Consider the following 17,393-nt stretch of genomic DNA (forward strand, 5'->3'; position numbering starts at 1 on the left):
TGAAAATGTAATATAAATCCAAATCTTGAGAAATGGTCTGGTTAATTGATCCCCAGTAATCAAATGTATATGCCTCCGAATGTCAACGAAATCAATAAAAACGTTTTGGGGGAATGTGATAGCTAAAGAAATTATCAATAATATCTTTAAAAAAATAAGAACATCCAATGCCCTCTATGAAACTATGTCTTGTTGCATGTTGTTAGAGGTGTGACCGTAAGTGATTTGAGAAAAATGAAAAATTATGTATACTTACTCTGAAGCCTTGTTCCATTGCACTGATAGTAACCACACTGCACATCAGTGTGAACCTTTGAGAATCCAATAAAATCTCGCTGTCTGAAATGCGACTCTATATAGTCCCTCTTGTAGTCACATCTGCAGATGCGGTCGCTAGTTTCATCTCCTGGCCTGTACTCCATTTCTCCCTGATCATTACACTCTGAGCGGTGATACTTGCAAACAGGAACAGTTTCATTCGACCACCTATTGTCTGGCTCAAAGGTGTCAGATGGGCATTTCTCTATCTTTGGCACTGAGGTCTTGAGATCAAATACCATTTGATGCCCTAAAATCAGTGCATTACCAAAACAGTGTATGGTACAGTTCAGAACCAAAGGTTGTAAAAAAATCCAAATATGACTTTGACATATATTTAGCCATAACCGACCAAATGATATAAAATCATGTTTTGATGAATGTAAAGAATAACATTGATATTAGCATGGCAAGTGATCCTCGCCAACTGTAGCTTTCTTATGTTAATTATCAATGGGGATGATTGTTTTAATTTATTTACGTAAAAGAAACCCAAAGAATTGCTGTTTAGATTAAACATGGTTAAACTCTTATGATTTCTTCAACAGATAAAAAAAACATATTTTTTATACAAAACACCCCACCAAAAAAACAAAAAAGGAAACGTTTTTGCATGTATTATACAACATATGGAATGAATGTAGAAAGAAATATCTTTTACATTTATTAGCATTCATGTGAAACTTTGTTGGTGGTAAGTCACAAGAAAACTATAATATTTATTAACAACTGATAGTTAATTATGACAAAAGTGCAGTGCACGGTACCAATTGGTAGTTGTGACAAAAAACTACATTAGTTTCTAAATGTATTTTAAAAAATAGTAATTTTTTAAAGATAAAGATATAGAAAAAATGTCATCTTTATGAAATGAACTATCATGAGCACTTCAAGCACTTGGCATTAGCGAGTCTTATTTATTTATATGACCATCATGTTTGGAAAATGATGAAAACAGAGCATGCCTGCTGCCAGTATCTTTTGAAGTTTGTATGTTTCGTTGTTTGAACAAAATATTCTAAAAAGTCATTAAAAATATTCAAAATATGAAATCAAAAGACATAATACTGCAAATAAAGCAAACTAAAAGTATTATCAAACTCTAATATTGTCATAGGCTTTGATAAATTAATTATCATGCACCAATTTCAAACTCAAAAGTATTCTGCAACTCTGTCAAACTTGGCCAAAGTTAATGATTGTCATACTATTTTAAATATCTTGTTGGCTAACTCCCTTGAATAAAATGTAGTTGGGAACTAAGTATTTGTAAACTAATAAAACTCATTCTCAGGAACGAGGTGCAATTAGTGGTATGGCCATACTACTCACAATGCAAGAACAATTCAATTTCTTATACTGTAAAAAATATCTTCCATAATAAGTGCACTTCTAAATGAACACATTTCAGTTTATTCTGTTTTCTGAAAATGCAATAAACGTTGAATATGCATCAATTTGAACTTTTCATCATAACTGCTGGATAAAACTTTAGTTTTTCTTTCAACTATTCACCAAGAATTCTTTAAACGAAAGCTGGCATGAGTTCGAACATCACTAAGATATATGAGGTAATGATCACAATGAAGACAATTGTAAAGTTTAGAATGTGCTCGTGAAAATTGTAATTTACTAAATGATTGTCACTCAAACTACTGAAAGATTTGTTGCATTAATTATGGAAGCAATATGCTGTAAAAGGTATAAACCAATATATTATAATGTATCGAATCAGAGATGCCCTGCCTTACCAGAGGAAAAAATATGGCTACGGTAATTAAAGCTGTTAAGATTTTATGTCTTTATATATCATGACGACTAGGTGCATAAAAATAACATGGTAATGTTTGTTACATAATGATACAATGAATAATGTTATGGCAAACATGTAGGTTATGGTATGCATCTGTAAATGTCAGCATCTTCCGGGAATCTTTGCATTTCATGTTTGAGTAAACTACATTTTGTTCAGTAGGTCAAAATATCCAGTACTGTAATGCTCATTACATTCACGCAAGAAACTACATTATACTGTGATACTAGCTTTCTATTTCATGTGCTACATTAATTGTTTCAAATCTTTATTTTGTGAAAATGAACAACATACATGTTTCTATGCAGTTTTTATTTAAATCTAATTGATAAAATAACTAAGTATAATCTATAAAATGTAGTTTCTTCATTTTTTTCAATCTGATGGGCAATGTCAAAGTTCTATTATTTAATTTTCACAACACTGTGAGATTTAATGTAAACAATGTAGCACTTGTGTACTACTGAAAGGTTCATTGCCAAATGGTCATGGACATGTCAGGATTCTTTCATATAATTATAAACGTTACAAAGTCTCAAAATGTAAAAAAAAAAATGCTGGCATTTTAAAATTCACATGTATTTATGATATTTAAGAAACAAACAGATGTATTATTCTCCAGATGCTGAAACATTGAAACTTTATTGATACATTGTACCAAAACTGTAGGAACCACAAGTGGTATTTACAGTCTGTTTTTTTTACAGGATAATTACAGGAGAACGGTTCATTTCTTACTGTCTGGTGTTTTCAATCTCAAAAGTAAGTTTTTCAAATATTCTGATACGCGATGCCATTTAATTATGAAAGTCATATAAAAACTGGTTAGAACCAGTCTATAAAATAGTTATACAGAATGAGAAGGATGGTAGTAAACTGTAAATCCAACTTAAGGCATAGTCAAAGTCAAAGTATAGCTTTATCATGAAGAAAATTGGCACAGTATAGAATTCAGCCATTCAATATTTGGATTTAAGTTGTAAATGAAGGTTGGCAGAGACTGAATATGAATATAGATAGTGAATAAATCAGTTTACAGTAAAACCTCTTTTAAAAGATCACCTGCATCGAGAGACCAAGTTCTACATGCACACATTTAGTGAGTATAGAGTGTTGTGGCCTGTCTTCAGGGACCATTATGTTTTGGCAGAAGTTGTGGTCTTTCAAGACAGGATGTATTTTACAAATGCTCTCTGTTTATATGTTCTATAGTATTTCCAGTAGTTGAGGATGTAAGAGACTCAATTTCCAATAGTTGAGGATGTAAGAGACTCAACACCAAGTCTCACTTACCTCGAGACTTATACCTATGGTTATGGCAGAATGGTAAAAGGTTTTCAGTTGTACAGATCACTGACATTTCATCTTTGTGTGGGTTCTAGTCTGGTTGCCCAGTGCAGGTATATGAGTAAGCTTGTCGGTAGCTTTCTGTGGGGTTTTCCGGGTTCTTCCTCCATCAGATATACTGTCTGCTATGCATAGCCTATCATGTGTTGACAAATAGTGCTAAAAACCCCACAAATTATTATTTTTATTATTATGTCAAACCTAGTTGTAAGATGATTTTGTTTTGAATAATGTCTTTGATGCTACTTTGTATGATATATAACCACAGGCTGACTACAAACCTGCAGGAATAATAAAAGGAACCAAACAAATCTCCATCACACCGCTGTTATCTGTTAATAGGCAGTGATATATCTTGGGTGGAGTGCAGTTCTTGAAAGCTTTCTTTAAATGCCATTCAGTAGAGAAAAGATGTGGACACTCTGTCTCCGTCTCCAAGGGGTGACTATTCACAAGATATAATTCAAGCAGCAGTAACTGAAGAAGAAAATACAATATTCCTCCAATCATCTAAGCGTATAGATCTATTAAAACTAAGAAAGATGTATATTTTATTCCATTATCTATACAGATTTAATGACGTTTATACTTAAATCATTTCTTTTAAAAGGTAATTCAGTTATCTTTGAAAGTACTGTCATATACATCAACTGACTTTGATTGCTGCAGAAGTTCTTCACCACATGAAACTAGATAGGTTTGAATTCAATACTGTGTCATGTTAGAATTTCAGATTCAACGTGCAAATATTATTAAATATTTAACAACAACATTTTTCTTCTCCAATTTTGCATATGCCATGGACTGATGAGGAACAACTTAATTTAAGTATGAAAATGATGCTATCCTGTATCCCTGTATTCAATATTGTCCATTTTCACTTGTCAATTGTCATCTTGAAAAGAATCACCACTTTAAACTTTGATACATTTTAACATGATAAAAAAATTACTATATGTAATGTAAAATGACTGGCACAAATATGATTGCAATGATACATCCAATACAGGTTTCAGCATGACAATTCCAGGATGACCCCCGTACAGTGGTTACTGGTAACTGAATATGCGTGTTTGATGATGAAATAATAACAAGAAAATTCAACACTTACTATACTGCCCGGAGGAATCATATAACTAAAACTGTACATCTTTTCTTTGGTTCCACTTGTTATTCTACAAAGAAATATAGCATGTAGTGCAGCTAAACATAACAAAATCAGACAATGACACCATACCTCCAATTTAAAAATTAGGCTCCATACAATCAAAGACCTTTTTTTTTATTTCTCATAGACTAACATCAATCCTTCTAATGCCAACAGTGATATGTTGTGTGACAATTAGTTGCCTTAAATGTACTGGGATGTTTCTGCATGTCGACAAAATTATATTTTGGGGTAACAATCAAATCCAAAAAGTTGTACAGGTGCAGTAGTCATTTATGTAGACAAAAAACCTAAAGTCTTATAATAAACTATTTATTCTTTTGTGAAACAGTAACACTATAAAAAGCAAATGTTTAATTAAATTTTGCTTCTCCAAGGATTCTCACCCAATCACATTATGTTATGGATATTAGCCTGCTACCTCACTAATCCAGCTCTACTAAAAGATAAATATGTATTTTGTTTCTGTCTATCTCATATAGACAAATGGCAATGTCTATTGTTCATAACCTCCCCTTGCCACTGCCAGGTGTCGCTAGTGTTTTAACCGAATGGTACATTAACGAGGATGCCCGTATGGTTGGGTAGTTGGGAGAAATTTTAAGTAACATGATTGGGTAAGTATTCTCAGAGAAACACAATTTACTGTACTTAAAAATTTGCTTTCTCCTTCTAATATACTCCACAAACTATTACGTTAGGAAATTATGGAACAGGAGGAGGGAAATCTGTGCATCAGACCTCTACCGTGGGAATGGTGGCTGGATTAACCATGCGAATCCTAACTCATTTATCATAATTGCATAAGCAACATAGCCTAGGGTCACTTGATCTATGACCCCAACATATGGTTAAGACGTTAATTATTTAAATCTCGATACCTACAAAATGTACCCTGGCGAATTCAGCAAAGCTGATAGACTGTGTTGATTGTTTGAAACTGGTCTGGTGGTCATCCGGGCTGCCGCCACGAGACCTACCAGATTCAAGATTTGCCTCTGTGAAGCTAAATATTTGAGATAAAAACTCAAGAAGGTTGACTCTGCATGCCATCTAACTGCTTATACTATAACTAGGATCAAAACATTACATTCAAACACTAGGCTCACATAAATCACAATAATCGTATGAGCAGTAATCTTCATGAGGTGACTCTGATATTGTGAGACCGCTGAGTAGGCCAAGGGTATAACCCATTTCAGCCACGAAGCAAGGGCTTGATGGGTGATATATTGTTTCTCAGCTTTCACTAGACAACGAGTCATTTGCGCATGCCACGGATTATCTATGTTCGTTTCAAGTAGTGCTTGAGTACACAAACAGGATTTTGCATAGCCGCTGTTCTCGACCTATCTAAGGAAGAGAGCAAATGAAAGACTACTCTTTGACTACCAATGGGTGCTAACATATTTTTGGCTCCAAAATCTGGTTGTGTTAAGAGGACCACCAAACCATCTAATCAAAACTGAAGATAGTTCAGGTCAATGAAAAGGGCACGTAGCTCATTCACCCTGTTGAAACTAAAGCTATGAGGAAACATGTTTTGTATGATACTAGCTTTAGTGTGGGCTAAAGGCTCAAATTTATTTGAATTAAGCCATGTTAAAACCCTGGACTGATTCAGATATCACTTCTCCCATGGTGCAGGAATGTGTGATATCATAGAGCACTAAACTTTGATAGTAACTGTAGCCAAATATTTCTCCTCGAAGTGCCAGAGCGAAACGTTGGCTAGTTGAAGGATTGAGACCCTCAGAGATTATTTTTATATGGCAGTAGTCCCTGAAAACATTCCACTATCCACCGTAAGCCTTCTGAGTAGAAGATCTTCTTGCTGTCGAGATCCTCCCTGATGGTTTAAATTGACTATCTCATAAGTCTGTCTGAGCAAGAGCCAATCGTGAAGAAAATGGTCTAGGCAGGGATAGAACACATGTTGCTATGATTGCTTGAGAAATTTTGGGTTGGCTAGAATCTTCCTGGGCAGATCTATCGATATATCGAGGAAATCGGTAACTTAGGACTTGTCCCATCTGAAAGGGGCTAACTTTCAGAATAATCTTGCTTTTCAGACCCATTAACTTCTGGACTATTTCTGGTACCAAGACCTTGGTAGGGTATACAATTTCAGCTGATTGACAGAGCATCCATGGTCCTAGCTTCTGGGTCTGGAACTGGAGAGACAAATGTGGGAAACTTGTGATTCGACCATGTTTCAAAAGGACTGATCATCAGATGCTCCCAAAGGGCACATATCCGAATAAATACCAGTTGATGGAGAGACCCTTCAATGTAGATGATCTTCTCTAGATACAGTGTTGGCCAAGACACTGAGTCTATCGGATTTTGTCTGTTTTGTACCGTAATATATGGAGGTTGTCACACCAACATAGAAACAACCAAATAAGAATATACTGGTCGGATGATCTGGTGCCATCCCCCCCCCCCCACCTATCTGCAGAGGTAGGTTACCACCACAGAGTTGTTGGACGTAATGAGGACCATTTTGCCTTAGAGTCTATCCTGCAAATGTGAAAGACACTGATGACAGCCTTCATTTTTATAAGGTTGATGTGGAGAGGTCACTCCCCTGGCTCCTACATGCCGCTGATGGAAGTGATGTCCAGCAACAGGTGGACATCACAATTTTACGTACTGGTGTCAGTACGTACCATTATTTCTCCAGTGGGATCTCCATGGTCAGCAAACCTGGACTGCAACAAGGACACAGAAATGATCATATCTCGGGCGTGATCATGACTGTATGTTCAAAAGGACGTGAAATAGGGCACCGTCGTGCTAGCATCGTTCGTTTGCAAGGGGTGCATTAAAAGAAGGCTGGGTGGTGTCAAGTTCTCCGCCACTTCGAATAAACCAAGGAGTTGAAAGAACCCTCGCTGAACTCCGAGTCCTGTTAGGAACAGATGAGTTCGACGATCCCGATTACGAACATGAGGAAGCTGAACCAGACTGAGGTTCGTGATAAACACCTTACTCAGATGCACAAGATGGATCGAGGTTGTACTTTTCCCAGTTCACTAGAAAGCCTAGATGATCTAGACGTGAGAGAAGATCATTTGTGGATTGGAGTAGAATAGAACTTACCATATGTTTCTGGAGGAAGTCATCCATTTACACTGCTGTTGTTGTAAATGAAATCGATCGGAACAGGATGACAACATAATCAATAACCTTGGTAAAAGCCCAAGGGCTGATGCTGAGACCAAAGGGTAGGACTGTGAACTGATAAGCTGTGTCGTGGTAAGCAAAAACAGCAATTATGTGATGCGGGGTGGATAGAAAAGTGAAGATACACGTAAGTCAGATTGAGACTGATGGCATATTCATCCTGTTGGATGGAATGACAGGTTAAGCTCACTGTCTCCATCTTAAACTTCTGTAACAAAATGAACTTGTTAAGGCAACTCAGTCGGTGATTGGTCTCAACTTGTCATTTATCTTCAAAATAAGAAACAACCTTGAATGTAACCCCAGCAATAGTGGTCTTTACGCAATCTTCATGCCTGTTTTTTTGTTTGTTCCCTTGTATCTGTTCCATGGTCAATCCACGTTATGGTAGCGAAATAATGGTGCTTTTGTGATGAAATCAATTCATCCACTGTCAATGTTAAATCTGTGAAGCACAAAATACAAAACTACTACTTGCGAAAATAGACATGTGTTTTTGGGGTCGCCCAAAAGACCCAAATATCAGGGGAGGCCTCTTACATTGTAGGACTAACCCTTACTACCCAACTTTGATATTTAGTACCATATTTTAAGTCTTTGGTACGACTCGGCCGAGGTTCGAAACCACTACTGCTTGCTTCCGAGGCGACACTCTAACTACTAGGCCACCGGAGCGGTTGCTTTTTGTGTTATATATATATATATATATATATATATATATATATATATATATATATATATATATATATATATATATATATGTCATTGCTTTTTATTTTTATTTCTAAACATTCGTCAAGGTCTTGTAGTGTTTTTCCATCATTCGCTCTTCCTCTTCTCTATTTTGTCTTCTTTGTTCTTTCCTTCTGAATCTGGCCCTTTCTCGTTCTTTTTCTTGCTCTTCTTCTGCCGTCAAATTTTTAGGTGGTGATTCTGATGTTTTTGTCCCTGTTATTATTGTAGCTATTTCGAATACTTGTTCTTGTTGATTTTGTTTTCCTTGTTAATTATTTTCTTTCATTATTGGGTGTTTCTATTTAGTTTCTACCTTTATTGTTTCTCCCTTCTTTATTACTGTGTATGGTCCTATTTGTGGTGATTTTGTTGTTTTAGTCCCATTGATGTTGGTGGTGTTCTGGGTACTTGTTCTTGCTTATTTGGTTTTCCCTGTTGTTTGTTCTCATGCACTTTTATTTGTTCCTAATTGGTTTCTTCCATTCTTCATTGCTGTTGTGTATAATGACTAATATTAAAGTATGTTTTATTAATAGAGACTTCGTACATAGCCACGATAAAACAACACATGGTTACGAAACCTTGTTCACCAGTGTTTTAATACACATTATATATTCGTGTAAATCTGTCTCTGAAGGTGCATTCAGCACTACTCTATCCATGGTTCTGTCTCACCCAACACGCGTTTTACTTCTTTTTTTGCTATTTGATAGCTGTCTTCGAGTTCTTTAAAGAAGAGAAAAACGGGCATGTATAAGTATTTGTTTGTAGTGTTATATAGTTCCTTAAAGACGAGAAAAACTGGCATGTATACGTATTTGTTTGTAGAGTTAAATAGTTCTTTAAAGAAGAGAAAAACGGGCATGTATAAGTATTTGTTTGTAGTGTTATATAGTTCCTTAAAGACGAGAAAAACGGGCATGTATACGTATTTATTTGTAGTGTTAAATATTTCTTTAAAGAAGAGAAAAACGGGCATGTATACGTATTTGTTTGTAGTGTTATATAGTTCCTTAAAGAAGAGAAAAACGGGCATGTATAAGTATTTGTTTGTAGTGTTGTATATTTCCTTGAAGACGAGAAAAACGGGCATGTATACGTATTTGTTTGTAGTGTTGTATAGTTCCTTCTCACGCTACACACAGTCTCCACTAACATGGCAAATGAAATAACCTTAAGCCAGGCCCTAATTTAATTCGTTAACTTCTTTTAATTACTAATTGAAAATCGCAGGTATGTGTTTCAAAATTGCCAAATGCAAGACTTGATTCAGTTCTTGGAAGTTTGACCTTTCATGTGATGATACATGGTTCTAGCAGAAGCCAAACACTGTAATGGCCGTTGAATTGATACGGCTTCTCAAAAGAGATATGTAGACGCAGACATATACAATTGATTTAAAGTCACAATTTCATTACATAATAATCAAAGAAAGAGAAAAAGAAAAAGAAAAACACCAGTCTGCTGGAGTTATTTTACCGACATGTAGGATTGACAATCATAGTGTTTATGTGGGTTTTGTACATTAAAAGATTCGATTCTCCCTTAAATTACATACAGTGTAAAAATACATATGGCTATTGGCTGGCCAGCACACACCTACGCTATTCCCCTCCCCCAATTTATAATATCCTATTAAATTTCAACGCAGGGAAGCCAGTTTACATGCAGACAATATGCTGTACACTTACACGTAGTGTTAAAATATTATGTTAAATAATGGCTGGCCAATACATTTTTAACATATATTTACTGTGATGCATAAAAAGGAACCACAACTGCCTTCTTTACAGAAAGACAAAGTGAGAAACAAACAATCAGTTTCAGGTAGATGATACTTTCGCGTCTATATTCCCCTGAACTATATGGAGCAGAAATATAAACAAACCTTTCAGATGTAAATAAACCTTTATTTCAATTAAAGTTAACGTGACGTGCATACGCTGTAAGTGCCTTGTTTTGAGCGAAGCACGCATACCCCCTCCACAGGGGCTCATTACACAGAATTTTAAGAGTATCAGTCACTGGATTGAGGGCTTGTAGACTCCCATCTGTAACAATATAACACCCCACCACCCACCACCCGCACCAGACCTCTATCCATTGACCGACACTCTTGCAACGAGCCCCATATTCCCCACCCCCCCCACATCTCTTAAAGTGACATGAAAGTGGATGTCAAAAGGTCACGTAACACAGTGCGTGTATTAAATAGGTCTATAAATATCGACTTGACTGAATTTTCCACGCTCTAAATATAGACTAGTTGAATACCTTTAATAGGCATGGCCTTTACATAATAGTTTAAGTAAAATATGATACAGAAATTGTTAAAAACTAAATTGGGTATTTGTTAAATTTTGTCGGAAAAATAAATAAAAGACGTAAAAACTGTGTTTGTCGTCCTTAACTTAACCAATCCCTCTCCCAGTGTTGGTTCGAATTTCTATTACGCGTAGCAAATAAAAGTTTTTGGTAAAATAAAACATAGTCTCTCAATATTAAAGACATCCTTACAATATATTTAGTCACAAAGTTAGTTACACCTACCCCAATAATGAAGTACGTTTTGTCGGTCTGACCAAAAATGACAAAATGTATACGTTTCCTAGGTCATTCTGGACCAAAGTGCACAATCAACGTAAATACCACCAATTTCAGCAATCTAAAATCGGGTGTTTCATTCCTAAATTCGTTCAAATTGTGATATTTCAAATAACACTTACTTTTCCAAGATTCACTGTCCAATTTATCCGAGAGGCGATAGGGAAACTTCGAGAACTTTTTGTGTTGAACTGCGCACTTACACGCCAAATCTCACTAATCTATTTATATACCCATACATTATCTACGTATCCATATATACTACCTAACTAAATAACTTTTTAAAATGTATGTACAACATACGTAGCCGCACATGTATATTCAGAATTTTCTATATTCCTTGCTTTTCTTCATGCTATTTCTGTACCTTATCTAATGACGTCCCTTTTGTTGACCTTCTTTAGTCGGGTAGATATACGTAGGTGGATAGTTGTCTGTTTGTAGATATATACTGAACCTTAACAGCGTACACGTATGATTATGGCATACCTCGTAGCGAGAAGTGGATCATAGCGTCGTCAACTGATTAGCTATTATCGTGGAATGACAAATGACAGGTGTATTGCAAGAATGACAATATGTGTCGCTTATTGAGAAAACTATGTCTATGTTGAATAATTTTTACATAGACCCCACTCAAATCCCCCAACAAAGCAAAATCAATTTTACAGACATCCCCCTCTATATATTCAATAATTGCAAGTCTGAAATAGTGTAAAAATAAAGGCATTATGACGTGCAAGAGGGGCGTGCATACAAGAGCATTGATAGCTTTCGTAGCGAACCATCCACCTTGCTTTTTGTAGTCTGGGTTCCAGAGCTTGGTAGCACCCGATAAATCTTCTCGAGCCTTGGCGCTTGCCTATGTGAACAAGATAAATCAACTATTTACTATTCCCTTTATCACCTTTAGCATCGATAATGTCATGGAAAGCCTTCTGTCAGGCACTCCACCTCTAGGCTACATATTAGAATAATTACCTCAATATTATTTTGACTTTCCGTTTCCTTTTGCTCTAAGGAAGATACAGATCAAAATACGATTTTAAATCGGTTTCGGTGCAATTATATATATCAGATACCACGTGACCTATCACGTTACCCGATGAGTCTATTCGTAACTGGACCATCCCATTCTTGATACGGTGATACTTGTTAAATTTAAGATCCAGGAGAAACGTGTCCCGCATTTGAAAACAAACAAAACATACAATGAATCAAATTTTAATTATGAAAATATATCATATTAATCTATCAGAAAGTTTTAATTCGATGAATTGTTTTACAATGATTTGACACCTGATGGAGCGACGTATTTGCATTTTATGGTTCACTATAAAACAGTTCCTCTACTCGCTATGTTTTGGACTCCTATTCCTCCTACATTGCTCGCCGTGTTTTTACTTCTCTGAGCTGTCTCAGTTTGTCCGATCCATCGCCCTTTCGTCAGTTGCTTTTTGTATGGGTTGTCAAGACCTAACAATCATCTATGTATGCACAAGTATATCCTTACTCATAGCGAATATATTTGACTGTCTGCATAGACTGGCCTTTTGATGTCTGGCTTAATTCTGTCTGCATAGACTGGTCTTTTGATGTCTGGCTTAATTCTGTCTGCATAGACTGGCCTTTTGATGTCTGGCTTAATTCTGTCTGCATAGACCCATCCTTTGACGTATTAGTCGGACCAACTACTCTGATGGAGGAGCACGTCAATACGTTCGACATCATCGGTTTTCCTGTAGTCTCGAACGCAATTCCTGCAGTCGCTGAATGCATCGTTTGCAACATCAATGGATACATACTTTTTTCTCATAAAGAAGAAACCTATGACCCCAGCGAAATAAACATTTTTGTACAAATTGCCGCCCATACCAAAGGTGAAAGTTGTCTCTCCTAAATGTGTCACCGTTGTACATACTGCAAATACAATATTTTGCTCGGCTTTGACGAGTGGAGGCAGGTATTAGATGTGAATTTGCCACTAATATTTATCAGATACCAGTGTGGCTGCCTTAGTGTGAATAAAAACCTTGGTATCACAAACTCGGATGATGGCTGCTACGTGCATTCCTGCCTCGGTAACTACAGATTGGAGTCAAGTGAGCGCCCACGGTTATTTTTATTTTTTCCTTTGCGTCGGTTTTGATGATTGTCAAGGAATAGCCCTGACGCACGCACAATCTCTGCATGTTAGGTTTGTTTGATTCTGAACATGTTTGTTTAAATGTTCCCACTGGCCACATTTCAAATGTTTGACTCGAGTCAGGGATTTAGAGTCAGTATTCTTGCAAGAATCTGCCCTAATGTTAGTACTTGCAACCTTATCGCACTCGGACAGCTTTTCCAACATACTCATTTCGTTATAGAGCTCTCCATTCATGTATTTGCAGCTGAGCTAGGATATGCTTTATCGCCACTTATTCGGATATTCTTTCCCTTCCTTTCTGTGGGCTGCTGAGGACAGTATCCACTATCAAATTTGCGCTGTTCTCCTGATTTAAGACTTGAATTTCTATGGCTTGGTGGAGGGCATCATTTAGACATTTGAACATAATTCGTTTTCTTTAGTGGTGATATGCCGAATTTGTAATGTTTTCTTGATTTTAAATATCTTTAGAATGGTTTACTCTTTTTGTTATCAAGTACATTTTGGATGGTATTATTTATGTAGTTGATTTCTGCTAGTTTGAATTCCCTTTTGCACTGTTTCTTCTTTTTAGCTCGGTTGTAAAGCTTTGATTTACTTACTTTTTAACATTCTCTTGAGTTTGTGATCAAACCATGGCGCACATTTTCGTGTTGTGTAAAGCTTTGCCTGAATAGTTTTGTCCATGATTGTGTAGATCGTGTTCTTAAAGAGAGACCATATATTTTCAACATTTTTCCTTTCTCGAATTCATCATTAATCATTTTTGATAGTTGTACAGCTTCTAAGTAGATGGTATCCCAGTCAGCTTGGAGTATACAAGTCGTTTCCTTGGTTTTTGCTTAGTTAGTTGAGATGTCATAGCAGGATCTTTTACCACCAAAACATGATCACTAATACCTGGGTTGCTGTACGAAGCTTTCACTAGAGATGAATAGGTAGTGAACACCAAATCGAACACGTTTCCGTAACGAGTGGGTTGATTATGTACATGGGTTATACCATGATCAATGGATAAATCAATCAGTGTTTGTTGGATGTCTCTGTCTGAAGCTCCAGGTTTAGTGGTTTCTTTCTAACACTCAGCATCTGGACAAGTGAAGTCACCTGCTAAAATAATGATTTTGTTTTTATTACACTGTGAATGTTTATTTAAAAAGGCATTAAGTTGTTGGTTATCTTTCATATTCTTGCGTGGCATACAAAATGATAATACATATAAATCTCTTTTCTTTTTAAATTTTAACCTTTGACCAAGCAATCTAGCACTCGGTAACAAGTTGTGGCTGTTCATCTGCAACGAGTCCTTCCTTGACCCCAGTGAATACACCGCCTCCACGACTCCCTCTATTATTTATGTGAATTGAATAATCTGGAGGGAAAATCTCACATGCTTTAATTGCATCATTTTCTGAGTCTTTCCTTGGTTTAACGCCTTTTAATCATGGCTCTGTTTCACATATGAGGTCAGGTTTGATATATTCTAAGACTGATATGAATTCTGATTTGTTCTCTTTATACTGCTGCATTTTGCAGCTAATAAACTTAGGTTAGCATTTTTCTTGTAATCAGTTGATAAACCTTCACCAGATCAGCTACTAGTGTTTACACATCTTACTGACTCTCGTACTCTTCTGCTTGATGATGGATGACAATGACTGAGTGTTACTTGCATGGAGGAGACTGAATGGAGCAATTGAGGAGATATAATCAAGTGTAAAATCCATTTGACGTATGCAGTTCGAAGCTGTTATACGTAAAATTTTCAACATTTAAGCTATCACATTTGCAACAGTGCCATACAACACTAGATCTTTCAAGATATGACATGTCTTTAGTGCAGATATCCCACAAGTTTTGTTGTGCCATATATTGCAATTAGTACAGCATACTCCAATATGTGACCATGTCACCGGGAGTTCATAATAGCTGCATGTGAATATAAAGCCATTTCCGGGTCCTGTGTTAGGCTGTACGTCACGAAACATGAGTAACAGCAGTAATAATACACACACATTAGGTCTGTAGCTAGAAGATGACTTTAAGTTTGCGGTATGCTTTTAGTTTAAATCTTTTGTTTGACTAGAGTTCGTCGATCATTACTTTAGTAACATTCCAGCATGTTGCCGAAATACATAGGGTAGAATTAGCCAGATATCCATCCGAATTTGTACTGCAAATCACAACCAGAATGCTAAAAAATAGCAAAAAAGATAGAAAGATCCATGGTCAGTGGTTTGTTCTGAGAAACTGCATGAAGACCGCCATGTTGGATTACCCGCCCTGACTACAGTAGTCTTTGGCTAGTGCCCTGTTTTAACAGTTTACCAAATTATGATTTTCAGAATGATCAATTATTTGAGGAATTCTACAACCTTTTTGTGACAAACTTTGGTTAACTTTCCAGGTTTATCTAACTCTTTTCAAACGCGATATCCAACGCTGAATTTTGCACTTCGAAAAAAAACCACGTCAGACTTTCCGCGCATGCGTATAATTTTAAATTGTTTACAGTGTATTTTCTCACAGATTCATTTGTACTATTTTGCACATGTTGTATCCTATTATTGTCTGGCGCCAAGATATTATGGGACAGAACATGCGACCCTATGGGCGCAACGTCTTGTTTGTTGCTTTGCAGCTGATTATTTTGATATGTTGCCAACTATGTTGCTCTCTTGCCAATCACACTGCCCTGTTGCCAGCTATGTTGTCTACATGTCAAGTAAATTTTCCTGTTATCAACTATCACAGGTGCGCGGTATTATCGGTATGCCGCGGCATTTTTTCGGGTGGTACGTACCACGGTAATTTTTCACTCAACCGGTACGTCGGTAGATTAAGTTAGCAAAGAAATTGCGGAAATTCCAGTGAATCTTCTTACAACTGTAATGATACTAACATCGTGTTTTCGATATTCGTGAGAAACTAGTTTAGAATATTATCCATTTTTCCTGTTCAAAAAGGTTGAATCTCTCACAAATTAATGGTTAATCATATGTTCGGCATGTGTCACTATGTATTCAAATGGCATGTGGTGATACATATTCGGACCAGATCCAAATTTCCGAGAAAAATGAGCGTATGTGAATGTGATATATATATATATATATATATATATATATATATATATATATATATATATATATATATATATATTCCTTTGTAGACTGCTAATTATTCTACAATTTTCGGAAGCGCGCTTGTTTCCTGTCTGAACTTTGCGTAATTTTTCAAGTTCATTAAATATTTATTTTCTCGTTTGTTGAGAAGTGTCTTATGCAGCAGAGGGGGCGAATCGGACATTTTGTCCAATCGTTATTTTGCTTAATTATTACTTTCTGCACTCAACGATCTAGTGTCGTCAGCGCCTGGTAAAAAAAAAACGACGACGTCGTTGGGGGATCGTCGCGTCGTCATTTGGTTTAATTAATACCTTCTGCGCGTCGATCCCCAGCGTCGTCAGCGTCCGGTAAGCACATCGACGACCGCGTCGATGTCATCGCCCCCTCTGCTGCTAAGTAGTTATTTACAATGATCTTACAAACAGAGTGATCACTAACTCCTCCTCCTGTAGATCAATTAGGTTATTTGACTGATCGGTAATTCTAAAATTAATTCTCGTTAAAAACCGATTATGGCATCTCATGTAGACTGGATTAATCGGACTCTCAACGATTAAAAATCCGGGAGGGGCTGTTGGTGAAAACGAATAAAGGATGTACCCCTGTTGAGCCTGATTTGATTGCTTGGTATCCACCTGGTAACTCCCTTCGATAACATCACACACTAGATTAATCGCTATCACCGATGCGATATTTACGTTGTACGGGGCAATATGCCTACCACCATCTCCGTTATCGTGTTTGAGGATATAAGTTGATGGACCGAGAAAATCATTAAGAGACTTTCTTAGTTCTGGCGCGTTGTATCCTGGAAACCTGAAATCGGGTAAATCGGCTTCTGTGATATTATACTCGGTTAGGAATTTTTGTTTACTACCATCGCTGTTATCGGATATTATTTTAACGACTCGTTCATTGATATATTCCATGTCTGATATAAGTTGA

The 17,393-nt window shown here is 36.5% G+C and overlaps 1 protein-coding gene across 1 annotated transcript in view; it reads right to left on the minus strand.

Moving 5' to 3' along the window:
* The window catches only part of LOC149808480 (uncharacterized), a 31,653-nt gene extending 20,263 nt beyond the window's left edge, over window positions 1-11,390 (minus strand). The window contains exons 1-4 of the mRNA XM_089950725.1: window positions 11,297-11,390; window positions 4,590-4,653; window positions 3,760-3,955; window positions 257-568 (exon numbers count right to left, since the gene is read on the minus strand). Of these exons, the coding sequence (XP_089806851.1) occupies window positions 257-568; window positions 3,760-3,955; window positions 4,590-4,628 (547 nt within the window). The 5' untranslated portion in view covers window positions 4,629-4,653; window positions 11,297-11,390. The remainder of the gene's footprint in view (window positions 1-256; window positions 569-3,759; window positions 3,956-4,589; window positions 4,654-11,296) is intronic.
* Between the last annotated feature and the right edge of the window lie 6,003 nt (window positions 11,391-17,393).

Source organism: Sinohyriopsis cumingii, chromosome 1, assembly GCF_028554795.1.
Source record: "Sinohyriopsis cumingii isolate HCF-2022 chromosome 1, ASM2855479v2, whole genome shotgun sequence".
NCBI classification, from domain to species: Eukaryota; Metazoa; Mollusca; class Bivalvia; order Unionida; family Unionidae; genus Sinohyriopsis; species Sinohyriopsis cumingii.